The sequence below is a fragment of the Chenopodium album genome, chromosome 5 (assembly GCF_948465745.1).
Source record: "Chenopodium album chromosome 5, dcCheAlbu1.1, whole genome shotgun sequence".
Taxonomy (NCBI): domain Eukaryota; kingdom Viridiplantae; phylum Streptophyta; class Magnoliopsida; order Caryophyllales; family Amaranthaceae; genus Chenopodium; species Chenopodium album.
In genome coordinates, this window is record NC_137838.1 from 6083406 (window position 1) to 6109871 (window position 26466).

General features: G+C 35.4%; 3 protein-coding genes across 3 annotated transcripts; all 3 read right to left on the minus strand.

Moving 5' to 3' along the window:
- Positions 1–370: 370 nt before the first annotated feature.
- Positions 371–5700, minus strand: LOC145632481 (replication protein A 70 kDa DNA-binding subunit B-like). The gene is made up of 13 exons (XM_081684863.1): positions 5695–5700; positions 4297–4401; positions 4017–4109; positions 2576–2719; positions 2230–2491; positions 2038–2137; positions 1822–1952; positions 1671–1749; positions 1428–1539; positions 1178–1356; positions 977–1097; positions 784–887; positions 371–413 (listed from the first exon to the last, which is right to left on the minus strand). The coding sequence occupies exons 1-13, from the start codon at positions 5698–5700 to the stop codon at positions 371–373; spliced, it is 1479 nt and encodes a 492-aa protein (XP_081540989.1).
- Positions 5701–5709: 9 nt separating this feature from the next.
- LOC145632482 (ATP-dependent DNA helicase PIF1-like) lies at positions 5710–6777 on the minus strand. The gene has a single exon (XM_081684864.1). The coding sequence runs from the start codon at positions 6775–6777 to the stop codon at positions 5710–5712; it is 1068 nt and encodes a 355-aa protein (XP_081540990.1).
- A 12-nt stretch (positions 6778–6789) lies between these two features.
- Positions 6790–11186, minus strand: LOC145632483 (uncharacterized). The gene is made up of 7 exons (XM_081684865.1): positions 11149–11186; positions 10919–11043; positions 10559–10736; positions 10388–10461; positions 10094–10153; positions 9127–9996; positions 6790–9038 (listed from the first exon to the last, which is right to left on the minus strand). The coding sequence occupies exons 1-7, from the start codon at positions 11184–11186 to the stop codon at positions 6790–6792; spliced, it is 3594 nt and encodes a 1197-aa protein (XP_081540991.1).
- Positions 11187–26466: the final 15280 nt, after the last annotated feature.

Genomic DNA, 26466 nt, shown 5'->3' on the forward strand with positions numbered 1-26466 from the left:
TGGAGGTGGTAATGAAAGGGATGTTGGGGGGGTTGGAGGAAGACTTGCTGGTGGTGATGCAGAGATGGAGGAGCTGAAATAAGGTGGAGGTGAAGAAAAGAATACAGAGGAAGGGAATGCTGAGATTGGGGTGCAGAATGAGGGGCAAGATATTGCTTGAGTATGAGATACATAGATTCTGGAAGCAGTTGTTGTTACCTTATTCCTAATATGCATTTAGTGACAGTCATAGACAGGATATTGATGCATTTAGTGACTTAATAATCTAAATGGCTAACTAATTGAGGATAGGTGTCTAATATATGCACAAATAAAGCAATTTAAATGATAATCATAATAATCATTTTTGTGATAAGGAAACCAGCAAAATTCACACAGTAAGCAAGGCTGAACCATAAGCAGATATTGCATTCCTGCAATAATCTAAAGAACAAAGTGTTCCGTAAAAAAGGCATTAAGTTTGAATTACAGACAATTGTTTAATCCATTCAATGGATTTGAGCAAGCAAAAAAGGCATTGTTTGTAAGCCTAATTCTAAGCAGATTTAAGCTGCTCTATATGACCAACATTAGCAAAAGAAGATATAACTTCAGAGTTAAAGAGACAATGCTTGTTAAATTGCTTGAGTAGCAAATATGAGCAAGGATAATCAAGCATGCCTCAAATAAGAACACATCCAAAATGATAAGCCAAAGCTATCGCGGATGATGTGTTCTGATTTGAAGCTGCAGATTGGCAGAACAAGTGTTCAAGAAGAATGAGAAACTGATTGGACCACCCACCGCAGCACCCCTTCCCTGTTCAGTGCTTGGGATGGGTGGAGGATTATGTGCATTGGTGTGGATTTCAGAGCTGCAGCAACACGATCAAAATCTTTCCAGTCATCCTGAAATCAAAAACCAGTGTTGTTATACCCAGGATAGCTAGCTGCATGGCATAATTTTATGTAGGGTTATGATAGGTGTGGGTGAGAACCTTTATCTTTCTTTCAAAAATTTCAAGTGTTGTGAGCTTGAATATCTGCTCACATACTTGGCCAAAGGCAGTGAGGCGACATGTTCCAGTGTCATCTTCAGCATCAAAGCTAAAGTTGACCCTGCATTTGTGGTATGAAATCATGGTAAGTGACATTACGACTTGGTTAGTTGGCTGTCAACATAAGAATGCAGAACGAACCTCTCAGTGGAGGTGCATTTTTTGTCAGGGCAATGTGGGCAAAAGAAGGCCACATTTGCAGCAACGCCACAACGCTTTCCACAATTATCGCAGCCAATATAAGCAATAATATTGTCTAGCTGTGCATCTGGAATTGTGACTGTTACTGTGTATATTTCTTCCTGGACAGTATTGTCAACCTGAATGAAGCTGTGTTAGTATATAAAACCAGATAGCTAGTAAAAGGATTTGTGTGTGTGTGTGCACTCACAGTTTTGCCATTGATGTTGTCAAGTGTGGTTGGAACCGGTTCAACACCAATAGTCATGAATTCGAGTTGCCTTGACATGTAATCACTAATTATGTCTGGATGTGCATGAGCCCTAGCAATATACACAAAGGAAGACATAGCTGATTAAGCATAGGAGTTTAGACTAAGCTTGAATTAGGTACAATAAAGTGTGAATGTGTATTGGTGTAAATGGTCTTTAGCTATTAAAAGTTATTGGATTACCAAGCTCGCAAAGCTTCAGCTTTTTCACCATTGGGGGCTGGGTCAATTGTTGTGGACATGCTTGATTGCAATGAGAAACCTGTGAAAAGTTGCATAAGGATACTTGATTTTCACATGATGTAAACAATGATCAAGGGTGAACAAATTATACCTCTGTGGGTAGCAGGCTTCAGTGAAGTTAAGCTAACAACTAAGAAAGTGGTTGCCCAGTCTTTGAGCTTCTCACAGTCAGAAAGGGCCAATTGTCCCCATGCAGAGATGATCATTGGGCGAGAACCAGTGCTGCAAAACAAAATGTAAGTCAGTGAATGCAGGTTTTGATAATAATGCAGGCAACATTTGGGAGCCTTAAAAGGGTAGTAGCAACCTTTCATCGACTATGCTGATATCACGTACATCAGCTACTCTACCTGACTTGTATTCCACTTGTCGGGGGTCTTCCATGTGGACTACTACTCCAAGCAAATCTGTCAGTTAAGTGATGGATAGGCACATTATTGTCAAGAGGCAGATGTGTTTTTAATTATTATGTGTAGATTAGATAAGGTTTAGATGATACCAAACCGGTCTGATGGTCCACTTGTCTTTGGTACATCAGCTATGGAGATGTATTCAGGTAAAACAGGTCCCTCTGTTCGATCAATAGGTTGAATTTTAGTCATTCCGCCGAAAGTAAGTTCACATTCTCCTGGGAATGAACTAAATTTCGGGTTGATTGTTCGCACTGGAGCATTAGCTATCTCATACTTCTTCTTGTGTTCAAAGACTTTCTGAAAGTGGTCGCATTCAGCTCCGAACAAAGTAGCTTTCATGCTGTTACCCTGTATTATGTAAATGTAAAAGTCATGTATAGGATTTGTAAGCATTCAATAACTATGAAATGATGAAGAGTGGTAAGGTTGCACCTCTTCATCTTCAAAAACCAGCTTTTGAAATTTTTTCTTGTTTGGAGGAGTTCGGATAGGAGACTTTTCTTTCACTGTCACACGTACTTTGTATGCTTTGCTTACAGGTGACAGCTTGTTCAAAGGCGTGTAGTCGGGTTTCATCTATAGTATACAAAGACAATTAGTTTAGTCATTTGTGCTTAAACTTGATTACAACAAATTTGGCATAAGTCTATGCATGTAACTGACCTGTATAATATTATAATATTATATAAACAGAAAAGCATAATATTATTATTTTATGATATTATAAACAACCTTGGCATAAGTCTATGCATAATTATAGTATTATATGGTGTACATGCATTTAGAATTCAATATAATAAAATATAAAAAGGAATCTTCAATGAAGTGACTTGTAATTACAAATTAAGTTCAGTGCTATACAATGCTAATCACATAGCAAGTTTTGTATGACTTTTAAAGAAGTCTAATTATTGCATGGTTATATCCCTTAGACAAAGGAGTGTTACCCAGGCATATATAAAAGGATGGTCAGGCTTCAATACTATGAAGTAATGGAGGCGCGCCTCACTGCCTTAGAGAAAAAGGTGGAAGATTTAGAGGCTGTGGTATCTGCTCTCTGTTTTGTTGCCTGAAGATAAGCAGCCTAGCCCAAAAAACCAGACACCAAAAGAGGGGACCAGTAACTACAATCCCCAGCCTATGCTTAAGTTGGAAGACCTCCATCACCACTCCAGCCCTTCATATTCTCCTGAAAGTGATGCTTCCTACGGTGGTTGTTTTTAAAGAGTATCTGAAGTCATTGCAAGGCATTTGCAGTCTAAATCTAGTTGTGTTTCTAAGTAGTCAGAGGCTTATGTTGTTGCTCTAGTAATGAACAATATTTTTCTTCTAGTTATGTGTACTATGTTGTTGATTAGTAAGTTGTGCTCAGTGTATGGTTGTGGAATGTTCTAAGTAGCCTTGTGTGGTTTAAATGAAAGCTTGAATTTCTTTAATATGGTTACTTTACTTTTTGTTCATAGTATAGGTAGTTTGAGCTGATTTATATCATAATATACAGCTTGTCATATAATTAGCTGATGTTATTTCTTTAAACAACTTTCTCAGCAACCCTTAGTCAAGAGTAAGGTTTTTTAAAAGTTTTAGATGTATTTCTTACTAATATAGTTAATAACAGTAGGCCAACCACAGATTCTACCAAAGTCCCTTTATAATTTTATGTCCATGTACCAATTTTTTCAAAGACATGTTTTTTGTCATATATTATACTGAACGTGGTCCTTTCAACTCATGGGTAACAAATATAAGGGCATAAGTCAAAATAACTGTTGTACATGTGGCCTAGTAACTGGTAAGATGATAATAAGCTTAAAAAGATAAGAATTTTCTATATAGGCAACAATATAAGGCATAATACAAAATAAGTGTGTACATGTGGCTTAACTACTGGCAAGATGATAGTAAATTTTAAAGGATGAGATTTTTCTGTGTAAAGAACTGCATGTAAAATAGCTACATAGGTTGTCTGAATGCAAAACAAGCACAAATAAATAACTAATTAAAACATGTGTGCATATGCAATTCAGATTAACAGAAGGCCACATGAAAAGCAATTCATATAGTTTTATTGCATGCAGGTAAATAAATGAGAAGAAAAGAAGTTAATGCATAAGTAGATGTTAAGTTCAGCAAAGCATCATTAAAGTGCTTACCTTCTTCAACTGGAATGGCAGGCAGAATTTGGGGGTAGACGGGAACAGCAGAGCAAAGCAGCAGAGAATAGAAGGAGAGTAAATGCTCTCTTGAAGTATAAGAATCTTAAATAGCAAATAGCCTATTGACAAGTTAAAGCTGAATGGCCTTTATAATTTAGTGGTTATTAGAATGTCCTGATACAGCTTATTGTCTATTGAATAAAAAGATGTAGTAAGTAATCTCTCCCAAGGAAATCTGCAGAGTAATAATTATACAAGCAAAATCTAAAGTGATATTATAAGTAATAAAAGCATAGGCACTAAAACATAGTTGTGTCTAGTGGTTAATAGGCTGTTTGTAGTGAAATAAACTAAGGTTACATGTGCAAGTAGATAATAGAGCAATCAATCACTGATCTAATTTAGCTATAAAAAAAAAAGATGTTATGTGAATTTAAAATAGGAGAAGTTTCTTTTTGGAAATCATCATTGTGGGCCACATATAAACCTAGGATTTAAGTATTATCTATTGTTATTGTGATGCTTGATGGGTGCAGCCGAAAAAGAAGTGCTGTTATAATTATAGTTATCTAGGGAAAAAGCATTTTTTTAAAGCTTGAGGGTGACTCGTTTGAAAGACTAAGAAAGGGCTGCACTAAAAGTATTCATGATTTGAATCAATGTATTGTCCACCAGTTAATAAGGTTATTCTGTTAAGTTGAAAGTATGTTTCTTTACTGTCTTGAGGGTGATAGAATGAAGGGGCACTATATACAACAATGTAATAAGGGGAAAAAAAAAAGGGTTTTTCAACAAATGAGATTGTAGTAGCTATTCTAGGCCTACTGTAAAAAAAATTGAAATAAGACAGTATTTGATCCTGCTGTTTTTTTTTTCCCTAGTATTTGTAATTTCATAGAAAATTTTAGCTCATTATTTACTACATCAGCTCAACATCTAGTTTAATAACAATTATATCCAAATTATTTTTAAATTCTTGGTAGTATGTTTTGTTTGCGCTGAGCATTATACAATAGATGTGCATTGAATATCATTTTTTTGCTTAGTCAAAGCATGTTTGTGAATCAATAATTGCAACAGAAAACAGAAATGTACATGTAAAGTATGTTCCTAGCAAGTAACCCTGTCCAATAGTGTTGCTGCAATTTGAATAGAAGCATGTAAACTAACAGAACAATAGTGGTTCTAACACACTGCAAGGCATTTCAATAATATTGCATATTTATATATCAATAATGATTGTAAAATAAATATTAAAAAAAAAGCTTTATATACCAAAATGATGCTCTAAAGATATACAACATCAAATCTGCATAATAGGATAGCAAAATTAAATTAGTAAAAAGAAAAAGCTGTTTGTTTTTATGAATAAGTATAGAAGCAATCCCAGAATACCTGCATTATATTATATCATGTTATGCCAGATAGTCGCAAGACATCATAAGCCACAATGTTTTTCAGAACTGGTGTGTTGTGAACTTCAGCAGGCTGGGGTGTGATCACAGTCACTTTCTCCGATTTCTTAGCCCTTGACAATGCAACATACAATTGACCATGTGAGAAACATGGTTGTGGGAGATAAATCATAACTTGGATTAGTGTTTGCCCTTGAGATTTGTTGATAGTCATTGCAAAACTGAGCTTCAGAGGAAATTGTATACGCTCAAACTGAATCGGATATTTTGCTGATGATGGTGGCCGGAGGTTGACACGATGGATGAATACAAGCTCTCCTTTACGATGACCAATTGCTATTGAACAAACAATAACATTTCTTCTGAAATACTTGCATATGAGACGTGTGCCATTGCACAGGCCATCAGCCGGATCAATATTCCTCAGCAAGATTACTGGACTGTTAACTTTTAGGACCAACTCGTGTGGTGTCATACCACCTGGGGCAAGCTGGTTCAAGAACTCTGTTGGGTAGATAGCACAATTATCATCTAGAATGCTATCAAAACTTTTATAAACAACTGCTTCTCCTGGGAACTTGTCAATCAGGAAATTGTTGATTGAGTCTACTGCATCATTTAATGGGGTTAGGATTGCTCTTTCTGTGAAAATATCTGGTGTAAAGGCAGGATGTTGCAATTCAGGGAAAGCAGCAGCAGCTAGATAATCAATAGGTTCCTCGGTTTTTTGATAATAATTGACAATGTGAGGAGGAACCTTCACAAAAGCATTCTCAGTTGCCTGAAGCTCGCCATTTCCCAAACCCAGCAAAAAAGATGCATATGGGGGATCTGCTTTGGCTCTAATGTTTTCAGTCAGATGTAGCTTTTGTAACCAGGGCCAAATATGTGAAGTAACCAGGCTTGTTGCAACAGCTTCTCTTTGAGTCTTGTGAGGAACAACTGGTAAAACCTGCTTGAAATCTCCACCAAAGACTACAACTTTTCCACCAAATGGCTGATCTGGATCACAGAGATTGCGGAGCAGGAGCTCAACAGATTCAATGTTCTCTTTTCTTGCCATTGAAGCTTCATCCTAGATAATCAATGCTGTCTCTTTAATCAAAGCAGCTAAGCTGCCTTGTTTAGGAACATCACAAGCGAGCGATGTTTCTGAATCAAGTGGAATTTTAAATCGTGAGTGTGTTGTCCTGCCAGAAGGTATATTTGCCGCAGCTATTCCTGATGTTGCCGTCGGAAGCACAATTTTCCCTGCCAAGCGCACTTCTGCATACAGAGCATTGTACAGAAAGGTATTTACAGTCCCTCCAGGGCCATCAACAAAGAAACAACCAGGCTTTTGTGCTTGAACATGAGAAATGATTTTGTCAAAGGCAATTTGTTGAGCTGAATTTAGCTGATCTCTACAATCAATTGATTCTTGAGGAATAGGTGCATCCAAAGCATCAATAATATCCTTTGTCCTCTGTAGTTCTTCTGGCATTTCTTTTTGTAGATGTTCAAGCTGAAAATGAGCCAATGACTTGCCCATTGACTCTAAGTGTTTCTCAACTGACTGTACTGTCTGCAGCAAAACTTGCCTTTCATTTTGTGGAAAGGTATACCTAAAGTCATCAGATAAATCATTATAGAAGTGCTGCCATAGTGTACGTGGGTTGCTCGGAGCGCAGAAGACCAACACAGCTGCAAATAGCCGACGTAAGGCTCCTGGCATATGAATTTCTGCAGCTTCAGACAAACAAGCATAGACAACATTGTCTTCTTCAAAGAGCCCTCTTTTAATAGCTGCTTCATGGAAAGTGGCACATAGCACTCCATTCACAGTCCGGAGGTCAGAAAACGATTTAGGGCTGCGTATATTGCCAAGAAGCAGCCGCAAAAAGAAACGCTCTCCTTCTGCAGGTGTAACACATGCCAGCTGACCAATGACCAGTTTCTTGTTCTGTCTCTGAAACCATGCCTTTGTAGTGGCATCCCACCTGTAATGTTCAATGAATTCACTATAGAGATATCCTGTACCTCGAGGTGAGGCTGCATTTGCTTTGAAGAATTCTGTTAGTTGAGTTCTCGATCTTCGTTCATTCAACACCACAGAATCAAGCTGCTCATGACTTCTTAACTGAACTGTTTGCATGTTTTCCAAATGCACTGCAAGGTGCTGTACAGGGGGGTGCATCTCAAATAAGTCAAAGCCAAAAATCCTCCAAGCTGCCTCACATGGTGAAACCCATCGTCCAGACTGAAATCGTTGAATTTCATCTACGGCTTGAGTTTCTTCACCAACAACATTAAAAGATACTCTGTCATGCCCTTTGTAAACATATTTGTATAAGTACTTAACAGCCTGAATAGATGAGCAAACTTCTACATTGAGGTGACAGTCAAACAACGCGGAAAGGTATGGGTTGTATGGAATAACCCAGCGATTATCAAGGTTTGAACCTCGAGTTCGTACACTTTCTCCTGTATCTTGTCTCTTGTACACTGGATATCCATCATTATGGTTTGTTGTTTCTTCTAAGAATTGTTTTGGGTAGCCATATTTGCATGAGGCAGAGTTATCATCTTTCGCAACCATACATGCACATTTAGGGTTTGCTTCTCCACAGGGGCCATGCATCATATGGCGCACTATTATTTTCCGAAGATCTGGGGAGCTGTGGGGTGGTAGCTCAGTAGATACAAATCGATCAAAATCAGAAGGTGTTTTCAATTTGTAATCAGGTTTCAAGATAATAAGGAAATGTGCATGTGGAAGACCTCTTTTTTGAAATTCAATGACATATATCATAGCAGCCACTTTCCCGAAAATTTCTTTCTTCATGATTTGTTTTTTTAAACAGATTAATTTTGATCGAAATATACGGGCAACAAGTTCTGGTCGGTTCTGAGCTGCTTCTCCAGGAGCTAGTTCTGCTTTGATCTCTGACCAGTTTGCATTACAAGTGATGGTGAGAAACAAATCAGGCTTGCCAAAGCGTTGAACCAAAGCCATGGCATTCAGGTAACGCCGCTTCATGTCTCGTGGACCACCAATAAAGGTTGGGGGCAGAATAACTCGCCGTCCGACATTTGTGGGATTTGTTTCACCACTTTTAATGGAATCCAAAATCCCCTGATACAAATCAGCTCTGATTGTTTGCTGATTGTGGCGAAAGTAGTCTAAGCGTGTATTCTCAATCTTCACATACATGTCAACTATATATTGCTGCAAACATCGGCCTGCACGCAGGAGCATATTGTTTGGGCGGCATTGCAATTTGTAAGCATAGTACTCACGGGCAGAAATATGCCGAGTTGAAGCACCACCTGCATCCGCTAAACCTGCATTTATAGAAGCATGATGTGTGTGAACAGCAACATAAAATGAAAAAGACACTCTGCAATAAAACTTCAGGCAGACGAAACTCACGGTTAGCTTCCTGTGCAAGGGCATCTTCCTCTGTATGCACTGGTGAATATGTAATGAGGTCTGTTTGCTGCTCTCCTGAACCGCTGTCTTTGGCAAGACCTTGACCCCAGCCACAATCACCATGTGGGAATAGAAGTGGATACTGCAAGGGATCATAGCATCCATAATTATGGTATATGCGATGAGAATCTGTTGCCTTTCCTCTGATTGTGATGTATGGGCCATTGGACTCGCTTGATGAACTGTTTTCAGGCCAAATCGCAGCCACTTCATCTGTTGTGGGTGCATTATAAACCCGCTGGTCTAAAACAGTGTTTTTATTGATAGTAATTTGTGTATCTTCTTGAATGTCAAGGTCTTTTAATGATCTGAAAAAGCGAGCGTAAGGATTTTGAGCAGATACTTCCATAAGTATGTCTATAATATCTTGTCTTACTTGTTTAAAGCAATCTACTCTAGCAGCTGACTCAAATTGGCCATCATAAAAATAGAGCTGTAAATATCTAGGACCTAGTTCATCAGGGATTAAATCAGGCAAGTTATGATAAATTTGTCCATGCAATTTAAAAACATATATTCCTTTGTGTATGCTGCCATCATATCTACCACCTAATGAGCTAAATGCAAATAAGTTGTTATATAATCGAATGTATTGTCTGAAGTGTAATGCATCTTCCTCATCAGATGTTAAAAGTCTATACAGTGCAGGGGGGTATTCATTAGTGGCTAGTTTAACAGATCCATTTCCACAGCAGAAATGAAGCGATTCATGTTCAAATTTTTTTGCACTGCAATGTGGGCAAATGGAAGGGGATTTCAGTTTCAGAGGTGTTGCAGGCAATTTCAAGCCAACAACAGCTGCTGGAGGTTCTAATATTCAACCAAGCATGCCAAGCCAATCGATCAGCATAGTACATTACAGAAAATAAGCAAATAACTCAGTAAAAATATGCATAGGAAAACGTACTGGGCTTTTTAACCGTGGCTTGCTTGACTCCTTTTTTTTGAGAAGCTGCAGTATTTTTCCCTGTGATATGAAAATGACATGTTAAGTTAAAGAAACACTAAACATTTAGTGGTTAAGTTGGTCTAATGTAATTAGGCATCATATAATATTCACTTAATCTGTCTCATATAACTGAGTAAGTTTTCTGTATGCAATGAGCTGACTATTTTAGTAACAAATAAACCTGACCATTAACCTGCTTTCAAATGGGCAAAGAAGCTTTAAAAAACAAAGTTTGATTTAAGGAAGCCTTACTGTTGTTTTTTGCCTGTGTTTGTTTTGTTCCCTGGGTTTTTTTGCTGCCCTGGGTACTTGTTCCACCTATTTCTCTGTATAGCAAACGAAAAAACAGCATAACACCAACATCAGTAGAAACACAGAAATATAGCAAGTCATGTGTTCTTGTGGTAAGCAAAAGTAAAGCACCTCACTGCCACAGGTTCTTGTTCCGTAGCTGATAGTGCTCGCTTACGTTTGCTAGACCTTGAATTCTCAGGAAGTTGCCTATACAACATGAACCGCTCTGAGGGAGCGCTGCTAATATCTGTCCTCACAGCCTGTGCTATGTTAGCTACAGTTGAATCAGCAGCCAAAAGGTGTGGGCCTGTAAACGAAAAATTTGCTATTCAAATGCAGAGCTAAATAATCTTAGCTACAATGAACTTTACCTTAATGCTATCTAAACACAGGCAGCCTGCGTAGTTGTTTTACCTAGCTCAGTCTCTAACCTCACTCAGTTAATTCTGCCAAATATTGCAAATACCAAACATAAACAACTTTGCTTACTGTTAAACTGGACAGCTGAATTTCCAGCCACTATGTTGGTAGAATGCCCTACATAAGCAACTTCAGGCTCAATCTGTCCAGCCTCTTGCTGCTGATGTGTGGCAGAACTTGTTTCATCCAACTCCCTACATTGAACAATTGGAAAATCTTGCTAAAAACAAGCAAAGACCTAAAAATTCAGAGCAACAAAAATATCTATTTAGCATGCAATAAGGAAAACAAGCTAACACCTCATAGGAGCAGGGGTCTGAGACATAGCTTGTATCATCTGTAAACGTTTGCTAACCCGAGTTTTTTGCAAGGGTTTTTTTTTTAACCAAAGCACGATCTGGATACCAAGAAAACATACTTATTTTAAAAAAACAAAACACAATGATTGCAGCCTAATAGTAATAGTTAATCTATAAGCTGCTTCTAATAGCATGAAAGACAAATGAAACATGCAAAGGAACTCGGATGTACGCATAGTGAGAATATAAACTGAGCTAGTGACAGCAAGAAGTTGCAAATAGGCATTGCAGAGGCTTTTGAAAAATGGAACAGTGTTACAATGCATTTGCAGCTATATAACCTGTAAAGGGAAATTTGAACTCTGATCAAATTGAAAAAATCTAATCCTTAACCATGCTGTGCATACTTAACAATAGAACAAGAATTTTCATAAAATACGATCAATGGCAAGAAAATTAGACTTCATTAATCAAAGCTCAAAAGGCTGACGTACATTAAATTTTGGGGAAACATCCACCATGTCTTGCCAATAAAATTAACACATAAAGCAGCACAAAATAAGCTGGAATACAAGAAGCACACTAAGCTAATATGCCATATCTAAGGCCCTACAGGAACAGACAAACAAAACATGTAAGCCAGCAAAACAAGGTCTTATGCAGCTTCAGTCTGATGCCTAATCAAACTTCCTCCGCTTAAATAAGGTGTCCAACTCAGGAGGAACTGCAAATGGTTCATGAGTGAAGCGGCCCCCAAAAGATGGCCTAGCTTTTGGCTTGCGAGGTGGAGGTGGAGGAAGAGCAGGTGTTGGAATCCTGTGCACAGCAGACTTAGGTGTTATGCAGCCATCTTCACCTAAAAAAGGAGCTAAGTGCAGAGCACCTTGAATCCCCAATACACGTTCTTTAGCCGCTAAGTAACTTTCCCTAGCCAAGGAACACTTAATACCAGCATAAACCCCATTGCCATAGTTCAAATCAACTATGTCAAGATTGAATGCAGTGCACAGGAAATCTACAGCTCTCCTAGCAGCCTCTTGTTTGGTAGCCTTGCAGTCAGCACGAGTAGCACTAAAAACACACTCCATTCCAGTAGCAATTGTAGGAGCATAAATCGTAAGCCATGAAATAAACTTTTCTGGTCCAAGCTTGAAAGTGTTCACAGCTGAAACACGTGCTTTAGTCTCCACAGTTAGAGTGCGCAGAACATCCATGTAATCAATGCACACATATTTCTTGCAACGCTTGTGGTTTGGCACATCTGGCCACTTGACTGGCACCTTCCCTATCCCCCTTTCCATTGACTCGAGCTCAATGCGTTTCATCTGGTAGAGAAATTCACAGCGTTGGAGCTTCTTAATTTTCTTAGAAGTCAAATCCTCAACCTGAATGTTGTACTCCATCCGGAGTGAACGAACGCCTTTTTCAGCAGCTATTTCACGCGATTCTCCTACTGTTTTAGCTGGGCCACCCTCGTAAACATAGAAACCCAAGCCTGGGTCAGTCTCCACGACAACCTTCACAGCATTCTTCCTTACATCAACCAAGTAGTAAGCTGGCTGAGGAATTTTCAGATACTCCACAACTTACTGGAGCAGGCAGGAAAAAGAAATAGACACTTTCCGAGTGGCAGGACCACCCACCTGTGTGCATACCATAACATAAGAAACATGCTGTTGCAGCTAACACTGGTGCAGGGACATCTAATCACTTGAGCTACAGGTGTAAGGTAGTGAAACATGTGTTGTTGGAAGACAGAGACAGAAGCAAGGCTAATGCATGGTAAACATAAAAACAAGCTAAATAGTTCTTGCAATTACATCACAGAAGAACAACAAAGCTGATTACCAAAGCACGCAAGACATTACCCTGAACAAAGCTGGTTACATCACAAAATGGAAGACACAGACAGAGGCTAATTTAAATCAAGCGCACACAACAAAATCATCTAAATAGCTAATACGATTATATCACAAAAGAACAACACAGATGGTTACTAAAGCATACAAAACATACCCCATTTAAAACAACAAAGGACTCTCCACATACTAACTAATACAGCAACTTACCAAGCCAAGCCACACATAATACACAAAACAGCAAATCAATATAGCTGGCCCTTTGATAAGGCAACAAAAACAAAAACAAACAAACCCACCAAAGCATGTAACACATGATATAGATAACACAACAAAATCATCACATACTAACTAAAACCATCCAAACCAACACTTGAACAAAAACAGCAATGCAATACAATTCTCCAAACCCCCTTTCCAGAAAAAACAAAGCAAATCAACATAACTGTAAATAATAGAGTACTTACAGGAGAACCTACACCTCCACCCATTGCAAGCTCATAACTCTGCAACAGAAATAGCAAAAAGCAAAATTAATAACCAATATCTTCACCAAAAACTGATCCCTTTTACAATCACAATTGCATGATTTATCATCAACAATATAAACATGTAAACCATAGCTTAAGGTAGCCCATGTTACAAATTCCAGATTCCACACTCACTTTACGAAAGAAGAATAAAAAAGACAGCCCACACACAAAAATGCCAGGCTAATTAGCCATCCTTTACCAACACAAATGCACTAAATCTTTACTTCATAACTAATATATGGACTATACTTAAACTAACTGCTGTTCAATAAATCACACGAAGTTTGTTAAGCAACCAAGCTAGTGAAATATTGTGTGCACAGAAGCCAATTAATTTTAATAATGGCTACCAATTTAACCATGCCAAGTAAATCCAAACAATGTAATCAATTTGTCAAGTTTAAAAATGTCATGATTCTGAAGAAATCCTTCAAGCAAGTGCATATATGTTTTGTGTTCATGGTCAGTGACTAAAAATGTCATGATTCTGAAGAAATCCTTCAAGCAAGTTCATATATGTTCTGTGTTCATGGTCAGTGATATCAAAGATTAGTTTTCCAGAGATGTAATGTCATTACTACAGCAAAGAAGCCTCTATTCAATTCCATGATTACCTCTAATGTAACCTCCTCCATGGGAATATGCTATGGTGTGTGTAGGTTTTTTTTTTTTTTTTTTTTGTTTTTGTGTTTGCTGCAAAATGAAGATGAGGGAGACCAGATGAACTGGATTCTATCCTTAATTTATGCTAACACAAAGCAGTAGAAGAGAAACAAATGCAAACAAACTAAGCCATGCATAGCAGGTAATTAGATGAGCCTTGTATCAATATTGGCTTAGAAGGAAAAGCATTTACCCATTGGTATGAAACTGTTAGACCGATGGCTAATAAAGTTCACCATCTTAAAACCACTGGGTAAAAGCCTGAGCTGCAGCCAGCATAAAAGAAACAGCTGTAAAAGCAAAAATTGTGTGAAAGGCCTTAGCAAAAATCAAATAAAGCAATCATGACACCCCAAACTAAATATACAGAATCTAATGTAGTTCAAAAAAAGGAAAAATGAACAATCTGCTTTTTTCAAAAAATAGAAAGGTATTTTTTTTACATACCTTAATCCCACTTCCCAACACTTGAACAACAGCTGCAACCACAAATTAAAATGATTTAATTTTGATTTGAAAAGCCAAACAGCAAATTAATCCTCTCAAAACTAAAACATTAACCGCACTTCCCAACACTTGAGCAAACCAAACAATAGCCTAATCTCTTTTAAACCCGCTCACACATCATGCAAAGCAATAGATCAATGGATAACTAAGAAGCTCACCATAAAAAGGATCAAACAATTAAGTCCTCCCAAATCCATTTTCACAATAGATGAACTGCTGTAAATCCCACAAAAGTACATTAATCAATAGTTAAACAAAGAAATAACCATAGACCAAAAGTAATCATCTAAGCAAACAAATAAATAAAATCGAGTAATTAACCTTACAATTCATGCAAATCGCAAGCAAGTTCTGATTGAATCACTAATCAGCAACGGTAAGTGTCCAGAAATCAAACTAAACTCTAATCGAGCCTTAGATTCATGCAAATCGCAAGTAAGCTCGAATTGAATCATCGATTAGCAACGGTAAGCGTCCAAAAATCAAGCAAAGCTCAAATTGGATCAATGATTAGCAACGGTAACTGTCCAAAATCAAGCAAAGATGAAACCGACACGTTATACCCACCCCTACACGTGGCCAGTGAGTTGGCAGGTGCTTGCACATGCATTTTTTCGAGGGCAAAGCAGTCACAGCACTGTAGATAAGGAAATGGTAGTACAAATATAGGGGCAAATTGGACAGCATAGACTCAGCAACTTCCTGAACCCTTTGAGGTTCAGCTTCTTCTTCTTCAGCTGTCTTCTCTTCCTTCTCAGCAGAGTCGATGATGATGACATCTGCTTCTTCTTCGGGGTTGAGGACGAAAGCCTCAACCTCTCTAGCAATATCAGCTGAGAAACCCTCAGCAGCGGGTTTCTCAGCACCTTCAGCACCGTGCCCCTCGGCACTATCTTCAATCCCCTCAGCTGGGACCCCTCCCTTGGGATCGGGAGTCTTTTGGTCCACCTCTATCTCAGGAGGTGGGGAAGGGGTCTTCGGCGGAGATTGTGGTGGTGGTGGGGGAACCCTCGGCAATTCGCCGCCTTCCTCGGGCTCCCTGATGCTAATGGATGAACTGCTGTAAATCCCACAAAAATACATTAATCAATAGTTAAACAAAGAAATAACCATAGGCAAAAAGTAATCAGCTAAGCAAACAAATAAATAAAATCGAGGAATTAACCTTACAATTCATGCAAATCGCAAGCAAGTTCTAATTGAATCACTAATCAGCAACGGTAAGTGTCCAGAAATCAAACTAAGCTCTAATCGAGCCTTAGATTCATGCAAATCGCAAGTAAGCTCGAATTGAATCATCGATTAGCAACGGTAAGCGTCCAAAAATCAAGCAAGGCTCAAATTGGATCAATGATCAGCAACGGTAACTGTCCAGAATCAAGCAAAGACGAAACCGACACGTTATACCCACCCCTACACGTGGCCAGTGAGTTGGCAGGTACTTGCACATGCATTTTTTCGAGGGCAAAGCAGTCACAGCACTGTAGATAAGGAAATGGTAGTACAAATATAGGGGCAAATTGGACAGCACACTGTTCATAAGGAAACCCATATTTTTTGAGTGTTGGTGCTTTTATAGGGTAAGGAAAACAATATTTTTGTTTGAGGGAAGGAAATCTAAATTTCCTCATAAATATTGTCTCTTTTGTTATCATGCTTTGCTATTTTTTTTTAATTTTTTTTTATTACTGTGTTTAAGAGTGAGTTTACAAATCATTTCATTGCTTACATCTGTTATATGTTATATTTAAATAAATAAAAATTTAATTTTAAGTCAATTTGATCCGATTATAAAAAAAGGTAGTCTAATTTGGTGTAGAGAGATGAAGAATAAGGAGTGATATATATATTGTACTACTTCCTCTGTTTTTTTTTATAGTTGCAACAGTTTGACTTTTACAATATTCATGTATTTCACTTTGACTAGCTTAAACGATCTATACTTAAGTAAAGTCATGTAGGATTTTGTTAAGTTCGTATCAATTTATACAATTTTAATATCAAATGTTTATAATTTTTACATATTGGTAATTAAAGATATATATGATTAAAAACATGCATCGACAAACGTATGTAAAAAGAAAAGTGTTGCAACCACGAGTATATAATAATAATAATAATAATAATAATAATAATAATAATAATAATAAATTTAAAAAAAAAAAAAAAAAAAAAAAAAAAAAGATGAAGTATTATCCTAGCTAAAGGTCTACTATAATTAGTCAAGTACTAAACGTGTAGGCGTACATTTAGCTAGGTGGTCATGTGAATTTCGGACTAGAAGCATTAATATACTACTTTCAATTTTTTTTAGTTGCAACTTTGGAATATTATACCTCTCAAATAATATCCCTAAAGTTGCAACTAAAAAAAACTCGAAGGTAGTAAGTTATTTTGATCGATGATGCACGTACAGCTTGTGAATCCTATAATATAAGAATGACTATTACGAAATTAGTTTTATACTATATACTCCCACCATTTTTAGATACTTGACCACTTTTTATTTCCGATCGTTTTCATTTCCGGTCGTTTTTAAATATTTGCTCCATTTTCTTATTTGAAAAACTTTTACAATATTTAATTCATTTCTCTCACTTAGTGGACCTAAAATAAATCATAATTTATTAATTTCATATTTTATCTCCTCCAATTTTCTCAACTTCTACAATTTTTTTTTATTCTTCTACTAACCCCACTATACTTCCAAATTTTATTACTTTTTTTCAACTTCTTTTAAAACTCCGCACATGGAGAAATAGAGCAAGTATTTAAAACCGGAGGGAGTATATATGCTAAGGTATTTTTCAAAAAAAAAAAAAAAAATGCCACCTTCAATTTTTGTTATTTGCAACTTTAGGGTATTATTTGTGAGATAATATTCCAAATTTACAATTAATAAAATTCTGAGGTAGTATATATATATGCTAAGGTATGTATACATCAAGCTATATGTAACTACCAAAATTATTAATAGTTGTATTAGTTTAAACGGAATTATAAGAAATTGAAAGCCAACAATACATGCATGTATAAATGCAATCAAGATTAACTAAATCTTGACTAATTTCGATTATAAATAGTAAGTTGACTAAAAGCCATTAGTACAACTATTTCCATGTATACGTACAACACAAATTCTTATATGTGGCTAGCCACACGGGGTGGTCATCCATCATAAGGGTTACTTCTTTAGTGTTATAGGAGTTACTCGTTCAGTTTTATAGGGGTTACTTCGTCAGTTTTATAGGGATTACTTAAGGGTTACTCGGTGAATATTACATAGGTTACTCGGTTAATGTCATAGAAATTACTTTGTCCTTTTACAAGTGGTCACATGGTGTGGCCAGCCACACACAAGACACACTGATACGTACAAATTTACTCATCTGTAAATCATTTTGAAACATATAGCAAAGTAATCAAATTAATAACTTTTTTTTTTTGGAAGTAACCTGAATCAGATTATAAAAAAAAAAACTATGAAGTTACCTTGTTAATTTTGTTTTATTTTTTAAAGTTAATAAGGTATTCGTGAGGATATATACTACGTAATAAATAGTGTGTTTTATTTTTTATTGAGAATGATATTTTAACTAGCTTCGTTCTACCAATTGCTATCTTAGTTTTGACACGAATTACTTGATTAGTGGTTTTCAATAAATATATGTACAACTTGTATTGTACCTTATTTAATGAAGAAGGCTGATGTCAAAAATTAAAAAAAAATTAAAAAAAAAAATAATAAAGAAGATGGAAATGAAAACTTCGTGTGTGTTTGTATACAGATTTATTGTCAAATGAGAATTCTTAAAATGAGAAAGATGAAAAGCATTTTATGTAGGGATATCTTTTGCACTTAATGAGAATAATTTTTCAGCTACATGTTTTATAAAATCGTGCTTGCATGCTGTTTGTGTAGGGAGAATTCTTAGAGTCTCAAGTTTTTTAGTCTTTATTAAAATCCATCTCCACCTATACTATGTTGTGTCTTGTGTGTTGGAATATTTGCTTCAAATTGTTAGTGATTAGTTAACTCCTAATGTTAGTGGAATCATAACAGTAGTGGGTTAGTTTAGTGGGGGTTAATGTTAGCATGATCAATGATCATGGAATTATGTTCCTTATTTTTAGTTATATTTTGCACTATATATATGTTGCAATGTAGTACAATTTTAAAATGGATTGAATACAACTTTTATTATTTTTTCCCTTCTCTCATCTCTATTTTATTATTTTCAACATGGTATCAAGAGCTTCAGGTTAGATCCGGGATAAGAAAAAAAAAAAAAAAAAAAAAAAAAAAAAAGGGAAGGAAAAGAGATGAAGAAAAAGAAAAAAAAAAGAGAGAGAGAGATAGAGAGTATTAAAAAAAAATATCGAGTAAGGAGACGAACAACGCAGCTTGATCTCATTGTTTGAGAGCAATGAGCAATATTTTTTTTTCGAGTGAAATATTTTTGTGAGTATTTTTTTGTGTGTGTTTAACCATGGAAGTAATGGTTAGTGTGGTGTGTTGATGGGTTCCCTTTTAGCCCATGAAGGTATGAAAGTCGTAATCAATGAAGAGATGGTTTCCAAGATAATACCAAAGATGTTTGGTATGATGCAAGGTGACATGGTCAATTGGAGGACAATGTCAAAGAGAGTTAATGGAGAGATGTGCTCCATTGAATGTAAGTTGATGATAATGTGCATCAACAAGATCAAGTAATTGATGAGAAGTGCATCAATAAAAAAATGTCGAGGATTAGTTGTGCGGAGAGAAGTGCTCCGAGAATATCATGTTGGTGATAATGTGCACCATCAAAATTGTGTGGGTGATGAGATGTGCATCACAAAATGCTGTAAAAGCAAAAGAAAATTTCGTCGAGATCAAGCATGAAAATCGAATAGTCATTGTAATCCAATTTGAAGCAAGGGGGTGTGTTGGAATATTTGCTTCAAATTGTTAGTGATTAGTTAACTCCTAATGTTAGTGGAATCATAACAGTAGTGGGTTAGTTTAGTGGGGGTTAATGTTAGCATGATCAATGATCATGGAATTATGTTCCTTATTTTTAGTTATATTTTGCACTATATATATGTTGCAATGTAGTACAATTTTAAAATGGATTGAATACAACTTTTATTATTTTTTCCCTTCTCTCATCTCTATTTTATTATTTTCAACATTGTGTTGTCCTAAATTTTATAGTGGTTAATTGAAATATGACTAGTATAATGTTTTAATGATAGACAATTTAAGATTGACTCATTTTTCTTCAAGTAATAAAGTTTTTTTTTTATTTATTTTTTGGTATAATATAGTATTATAGTATCATCATTTTATTTTATCAATCCAATTTTTAGTTTCATTTGTGTAATTTCTATTTTATAATTTCTCAAAAAATATTTTCTTAAGTTGTATTAAAATGTTCAAAAAAAAAATTGAGTAAAAAAAATCAAAAATTATATTTGCATTGTAGATAAATACTATGTATATATATATATTATAAAATTATATGTATTATGTTAAAAAATTATATGTATTATAAAATTGAAAATTTTTGGCAACTCAAAAATCAAATTCGCTCATTATATTTACGCAATTTCATATGTTACACCATACGTCCATACTATAACCTAAAAAAAATGCATGCAGCAAAAATAGATAAATAATAATGCATGCAGCTATATAGGCTTCTTTACCCATGATGGTGTCTGTCTGGCTCTTGCTTTCGCCGCCGCTGTTTGCCAAGATACAATATGTTGTTCTGCAGGCATCAATTACAAATTACAATAGTTTAAGGACTGATCGATTCAGGAAACAACAATCGAGTTATAATATACGAAGTGTCCAAGTATTGTATACTTGTAAGAGATATGACTACAGTTAATACTAATGAAGAGAAGATTTGCTTAAAAAACAAAAGCAGGGAAGATTTTACTTCCCCTGTCTTTAAAGGTTCTTTCGATAAACCTAGTTACACCAAATATGGTATTATTTAGGGACATAAGGTAAGATAAAAGAAAAAAAATAAAATTATTTTAAATAGAGATGGGTATGAGTTGGGATGGCTCGAGTCCGCCATAAGCCTAGTAAAGCATGTACTCATTTTTTGAACTATTGACATGGACTATATTTAACATGTTACGTTTTAGGTAGGCACGACCTACTTGAAAACGAGACACGCTAGCTAGCATAAAACTGACCAAACCATAATGAACCATATAAAAAAATGTTATTATTACGGAGTAATTTACGTTATTATTATTTTTTTTATTTTTTTGAAATTTGGATAACTATTATTGCACTCAGGTTTCATAACATATCTAATGGAGTATGATGAAGGGTTTAAAAAAAGATGAGAACGAAGTATTTCAATATTGTAACTTTGTAAGTGATCAAACCATAATGAACTCTTTAAGTAAATAATGGAGTATGTCGGTAAAACTTAATTGAAGCGATTATCCCGGTTTTTTTTTTTTTAAAAAGACATTATTTATAATGGATAGAAAAGGTCGTACATCTATATATGTCCAACATATCAAAATCTTAACAACTACATAAAAGGTTATAGCCAACGACGTCATTTCTTTCCATGCGATCTAGTCTCAAGTCTCAACACTCAAGCTAAGGCATCCAGATTGTATTTTTTGGGAATATATTAATTGAGAGAATTAAGTACTCTGGCTAAAAGTAGCGCGCTTTGCTTTAGTAGTAGAGGTAATGAAAAATCAGGCCGGGCCGGGTCGGGCCGTAACACAATTTCTCATGCCCAAACTCGAAAAAAGTAGTGGGCATTTGGGGCTAATTCAGGCCGGATTTGGGCTTTTTAACTAAAAATGCGTTTTTATGCTTGCCCAAACCCACCTTATTTTCGGGTCGGGCCAATGTTGATCACCTCTAATAACGACTGCAATTAAATCTCTGTATTAAACTTTATGAAGAAATATAAACAATCTTTGCATTAAACTTAAAGGCAAAAGCTAACGAACGCCCCGGGGGCATTGGATAAGCTAGCTAAAAGTAGAAAGATTAATTTAAAAATTAACATTAATTATATCGATCGACGCGTGATTTTGTCATACTTTCCCAAATTAATACTACTTTAGATAATATTTTAAATGCTTATCCAAAGCTTTAGGGACGTTCGTTAGCAAGATCCTTTAACTTTTTAAGATAAACTTTGCTTTTCAATGTACGTCTATTACTTTCTCTATCTACTTTTTTACATACCCAATGTAAATTTACATTTACAATGTACTTTTACTAATCCCTCCGTTTTTAAATTCTTGCTCTTTTCTCTTGGATACACATGCCGATGCTAATCTATGATCACTAATATCTTTAATTATATATCAATAAGTATAAATTCTAACAATTGAAAATTAATAATCGATTCATTGAGATGATTATTCCATGATGTTATTTCAAAATGTGTATTATGTTACTCAATGATGTAATTCATGTTATTTTACTATACAATAATGTTATTACAGAAATTTGATCGTTGTACGTATACGAATGCTACTCTATTTAGTGCATTATGCTATATATTCAGTATAATATTTTTTTTTTTTTTTTTTTTTTGAGAACACGCTAGGAGCACCATTATATGCTATTCAGTATAATATAACTCTATGTTATTTGGTTGAAAACTTTTTGTTACATAACATTATATGCTATGTTCACCGGACTATATTCATCTCTTTCGATTTTATTCTCTATTTTTATTTAGCTACTTCCTCTAAAATAAGTTTTAACAAGATAACACAAGTTTTTCAAAATAATACAATGTTTAATTAATTAATATATATATATATATATATATATATATATATATATATATATATATATATATATATATATATATATATATATATATATATATATAATGTTATATTTGAAAAAAGTAACACCAAGTTTAAGCAAAATAACATACTTAAAAAAGATCGTCATAATTTAAACCAAAATAACACAATTCAATGTTTTAACAAAAAAACAGAAGGCTAATATGATAAACAGTTAAATACTAACACAATGTTTAAGCAAATAACATTATAGTTTAGCAAAATAATATAAGGTTCAATCCAAAATAACTCATAGTTTTAACATAATGTGTATAGCTTGATATTATGGTACCCAAGGAGTACCATACTCCAGGAGTACTTAAGACTAACTCGACACTATCAACCCATCAACGTAACTATGTAACATCTAATAATCGACACTGATTTAGGTGGTACAGACTGAAGCGAGCTAAGAATCCGGTGTATTGCAGTTCCATCTATACTACTATTATCGTTCACAATACGACCAATAGCTTCATGCTTCTTAGCCAACTTCTTAGAGTCTTTTGTCTTTGTTTCGGAGGAGCTGATGATGACTGATGACTCCGCGGTCAAGAACACAACGCCAGGACCCATAGCCTGATCCCCCTGGACCTTTCCCGGGGTTATCCCTGGTGGCGTACTATTGTTCACGACACAAGTAAGCTTGACCTCGTTGTCACCTTCCTTTTGGATATAAGACCCATTGTACATTTGATTTCGTACCAATCCTAAGAAATTATTGTTCCTACTGAATAGTTGCACTTTGAACATCTCTTCCACAAAATTCGGGTTGATTTTGAAATTGAACACCACTTCAGGATTTCCACCACCTATATTAGTTAGTTATTAGCCATGACCATTGCACTAAGACCATCAAATTAAAGGTCATTACAAAGTAAATAATTAACAACCAATAAATATTTTTATACACAGTAAGATACGGGGGGTGCCCCTCCTATCACAGGAGGGGTGGGAGTGAGGATCGAACCCAAGTCACTCCTAGGGAGATGGAGGGACAAACCGTCCCTGACCTCCACTCCATGATCCTGATCATATGGTGTAGTAAATAAAAGTCATGTATGTTTTCCTAAATGCACTAATATTTTAAGGTACTTAATAATGATAATTAAAAGGAAAATTTGTCAAAAATAACACCACCTTTAAGCGGTCTTCCCTAAATAACACCACCTTTTGATTATTCCATAATAACACCACCTTTGACACACATCTGCCAAAAATGAAACGTAACCTGTTAAAAAGGTTACTAGTGACACGTGTCACAATATCATTAGTCAATTTTTTTAAGATATTTTTTTTAAAAAAAAACCTAAAAAAAAAAACAATACTTAAAATTAAAAAAAAAATGATATAAAATAAAATAAAACCTCCCTTGGCAGCCACCCCACCGTTGGGCCTCCCCATAACCGCCGGCGGCCAGAGCCCCAGCATCCTACCCCGGCGTCGACGACACCTATCCTAACCCAGACCCCGACCACCAGCTCCTTCCACTGAACCACCTTCACCCTGCCCTAAAAACCCTCCTCCCTCCCCTCGAAAACGCCCCTCTCCCCACCGGCCGGCGCCAAACCCCCTCCACAATTCCGGCTAACCTATTTTGCCCTTCCAACAACCGTTTCCACCCCCTTCCCCCCTTGAATCACCACCCAAAACTTTAACCCTAAATTGTTGTGGTGGTTTTTGTTTCCCGAATCACCACCCCCATCAAACTTTAACCCCAAACTTTAAGCCCCCGGATTTGTTTCTTGATGTTCGAGAAAGAGGGGGGGGTGCTGCAAAAGTGTCGGGAAGGGAGGAGGTTGAGGAAAGTGGAGGGGGTGCCGAAAATGGGGTCGGAAAGGAAGGGGTGTCGAAAATGGGGTTCGAAAGGAAAGGGGTGTCGGAAAAGGGGTCAGGAAGGGGAGGTGTGCCAGAAATTGGGAAGGGGGGCGGGGGGAAGGTGGTTTCAGGTGGGTGGTCGTCTTGGTGGGGTGTGGTGGAGGCCGGTGCAAGGGGGTGGGAAGAGGGGTTTATTATTTTATTTTTTTAGTTTTTAGTTTTTTTTTTTATTTTTTTTAAATCAAAAATTAAAAATAAAACTGACAAATCATACTAGGACACGTGTCCCAGGGTAACCTGTAAAATAGGTGACCGGTTTTTTGTTTCATTTTTGGCAGATGTGTGTCAAAGGTGGTGTTATTGTGGAATAATCAAAAGGTGGTGTTATTTAGGGAAGACCGGTGAAAGGCGGTGTTATTTTTAGCAAATTTTCCTAATTAAAATAATAATAAACATTAAAATAAGGGGTTTTTTTCATGATACATGCACGAACAACTTGCGAATTCTATATTATATCTAACAATGACTATTATTACAGTGTGTCCGACTTAGTTTAATACAATATGGGTATTAATCAAACTATGTAACCACCAAAATAATTATTTTTAGTGTCATTACACATAGTTATAATATAGAATTAGGCCAGCAATAATACATGTAACCGGACAAATTTATGTTAATGTTTAATGCTATACGTACATAAACGTAATCAAGATATATCTTGACTTGTGATTATAATAGTACGTTGACCCATCAAAGATGATATTACTATGACTATTTTGAATTGAAGCATATAGCAAAGCAAAGAACTATATATATGTGAGGGTAAAAAAAAAAAAATTTGAGTGTAAATTTTTAAATACAGTAAATAGATTTTGTGAGAATTAAAAATCACGGTAACAAAGCACTTGACCGTACCACAGTACTTTTAAATTAATTACTCGTAGTTAATTAGTGTGTGATATATACTGTAGACACAATATTTATGTTACTCTAGTAAAATATTAAAAGTTTGGGGAATCAACGAACAATGAGTTCCTATATGAAAACTTATAATAGTATAATAGTAGAAATTTTTAAATGTTCTCAAAAAATTCTTTATGGTTTATCCTGAATTTTTTGTTATATGTGAAATTCCACACTTCAAAAACAAATGAAGTTTGGAATTTCACATATACGAAGTATATATGTTATACCATACTAAAATTAAACAAGCATATATATGTACTTACCATCTACTAATTGAGATGTTTTTGTTTTTGAAGTGCCTGCCCCGTTATTGCCTTTCCTGCCGTTTTTTCCCTTGAATATCTGTAGGCATCCATCACAATAATAATAATATGAGGACTTTTTAAGTAACAAACAAGCAAGCTAAGAGAATTATAATATTCATTATTTCATTCAAAAAAAAAATAGAATTATAATATATAGTGTATATATGAGTATAGTATGACTATACTACTAATAACAACATATTATGTTACTAGCTAATTTCTATGAATGTAGCCTAGCTAATAAAATTATAGCAAGAATAAGCAGTGCATGCATTAACCTAATATTGATCATTGTTGTATGAACAATATGGAAGAAATCTATGTTTTTTCTAATAAATGTATGCAGCAATATGCTAATTTTGATGTTAGAAATTGATATAAGCCAAACCTTTGACATTATCACAGGTGAGGTATTTAGCTTCTTATTGATCGTTAGTTGTTACGCTTATTCTGATCTCATAGATTTATACATATATATATAGGAAATGTAGGAACTGGTTGGGAAGAACATCGATCATGGACATCATAAAAATAACAAATTAAAAAAAAAATAACTAATTGTATTCTCATTTATATTATAGGTTTGATAGAGACAACAAGTTTGTTTTTTCAAATATTGGAAGTTGCAAGGGAAGTTTGATAAAACATCCTTTGCATCATGATTTTGAACATAAATTAAGTTGATATTATATTAATTTATACTATGTATTAACAATAATTCAATTCTACATGATAAAATACCAACTTTTATACATATATTAGACATTAATTAGACATTAATTAATGAATGGTGTATAAGTTAAACTACATAAGTTACTATAAAATAAT

Excerpts from the sequence above, each read along its gene's own strand:
- LOC145632481 (XM_081684863.1), bottom strand. Across the intron at positions 2,492-2,575 it reads TGGTTTTTGAAGATGAAGAG|GGTAACAGCATGAAAGCTAC; the intron begins GTGCAACCTTAC and ends TACATAATACAG. Across the intron at positions 1,540-1,670 it reads GCTGAAGCTTTGCGAGCTTG|GGCTCATGCACATCCAGACA; the intron begins GTAATCCAATAA and ends GTATATTGCTAG.
- LOC145632482 (XM_081684864.1), bottom strand. The coding sequence starts at position 6,777 with ATGGCAAGAAAAGAGAACATTGAATCTGTTGAGCTCCTGCTCCGCAAT.
- LOC145632483 (XM_081684865.1), bottom strand. The coding sequence starts at position 11,186 with ATGATACAAGCTATGTCTCAGACCCCTGCTCCTATGAG. Across the intron at positions 10,154-10,387 it reads AACACAGGCAAAAAACAACA|GGAAAAATACTGCAGCTTCT; the intron begins GTAAGGCTTCCT and ends TTCATATCACAG. Across the intron at positions 9,039-9,126 it reads CCTTGCACAGGAAGCTAACC|GTTTAGCGGATGCAGGTGGT; the intron begins GTGAGTTTCGTC and ends CTATAAATGCAG.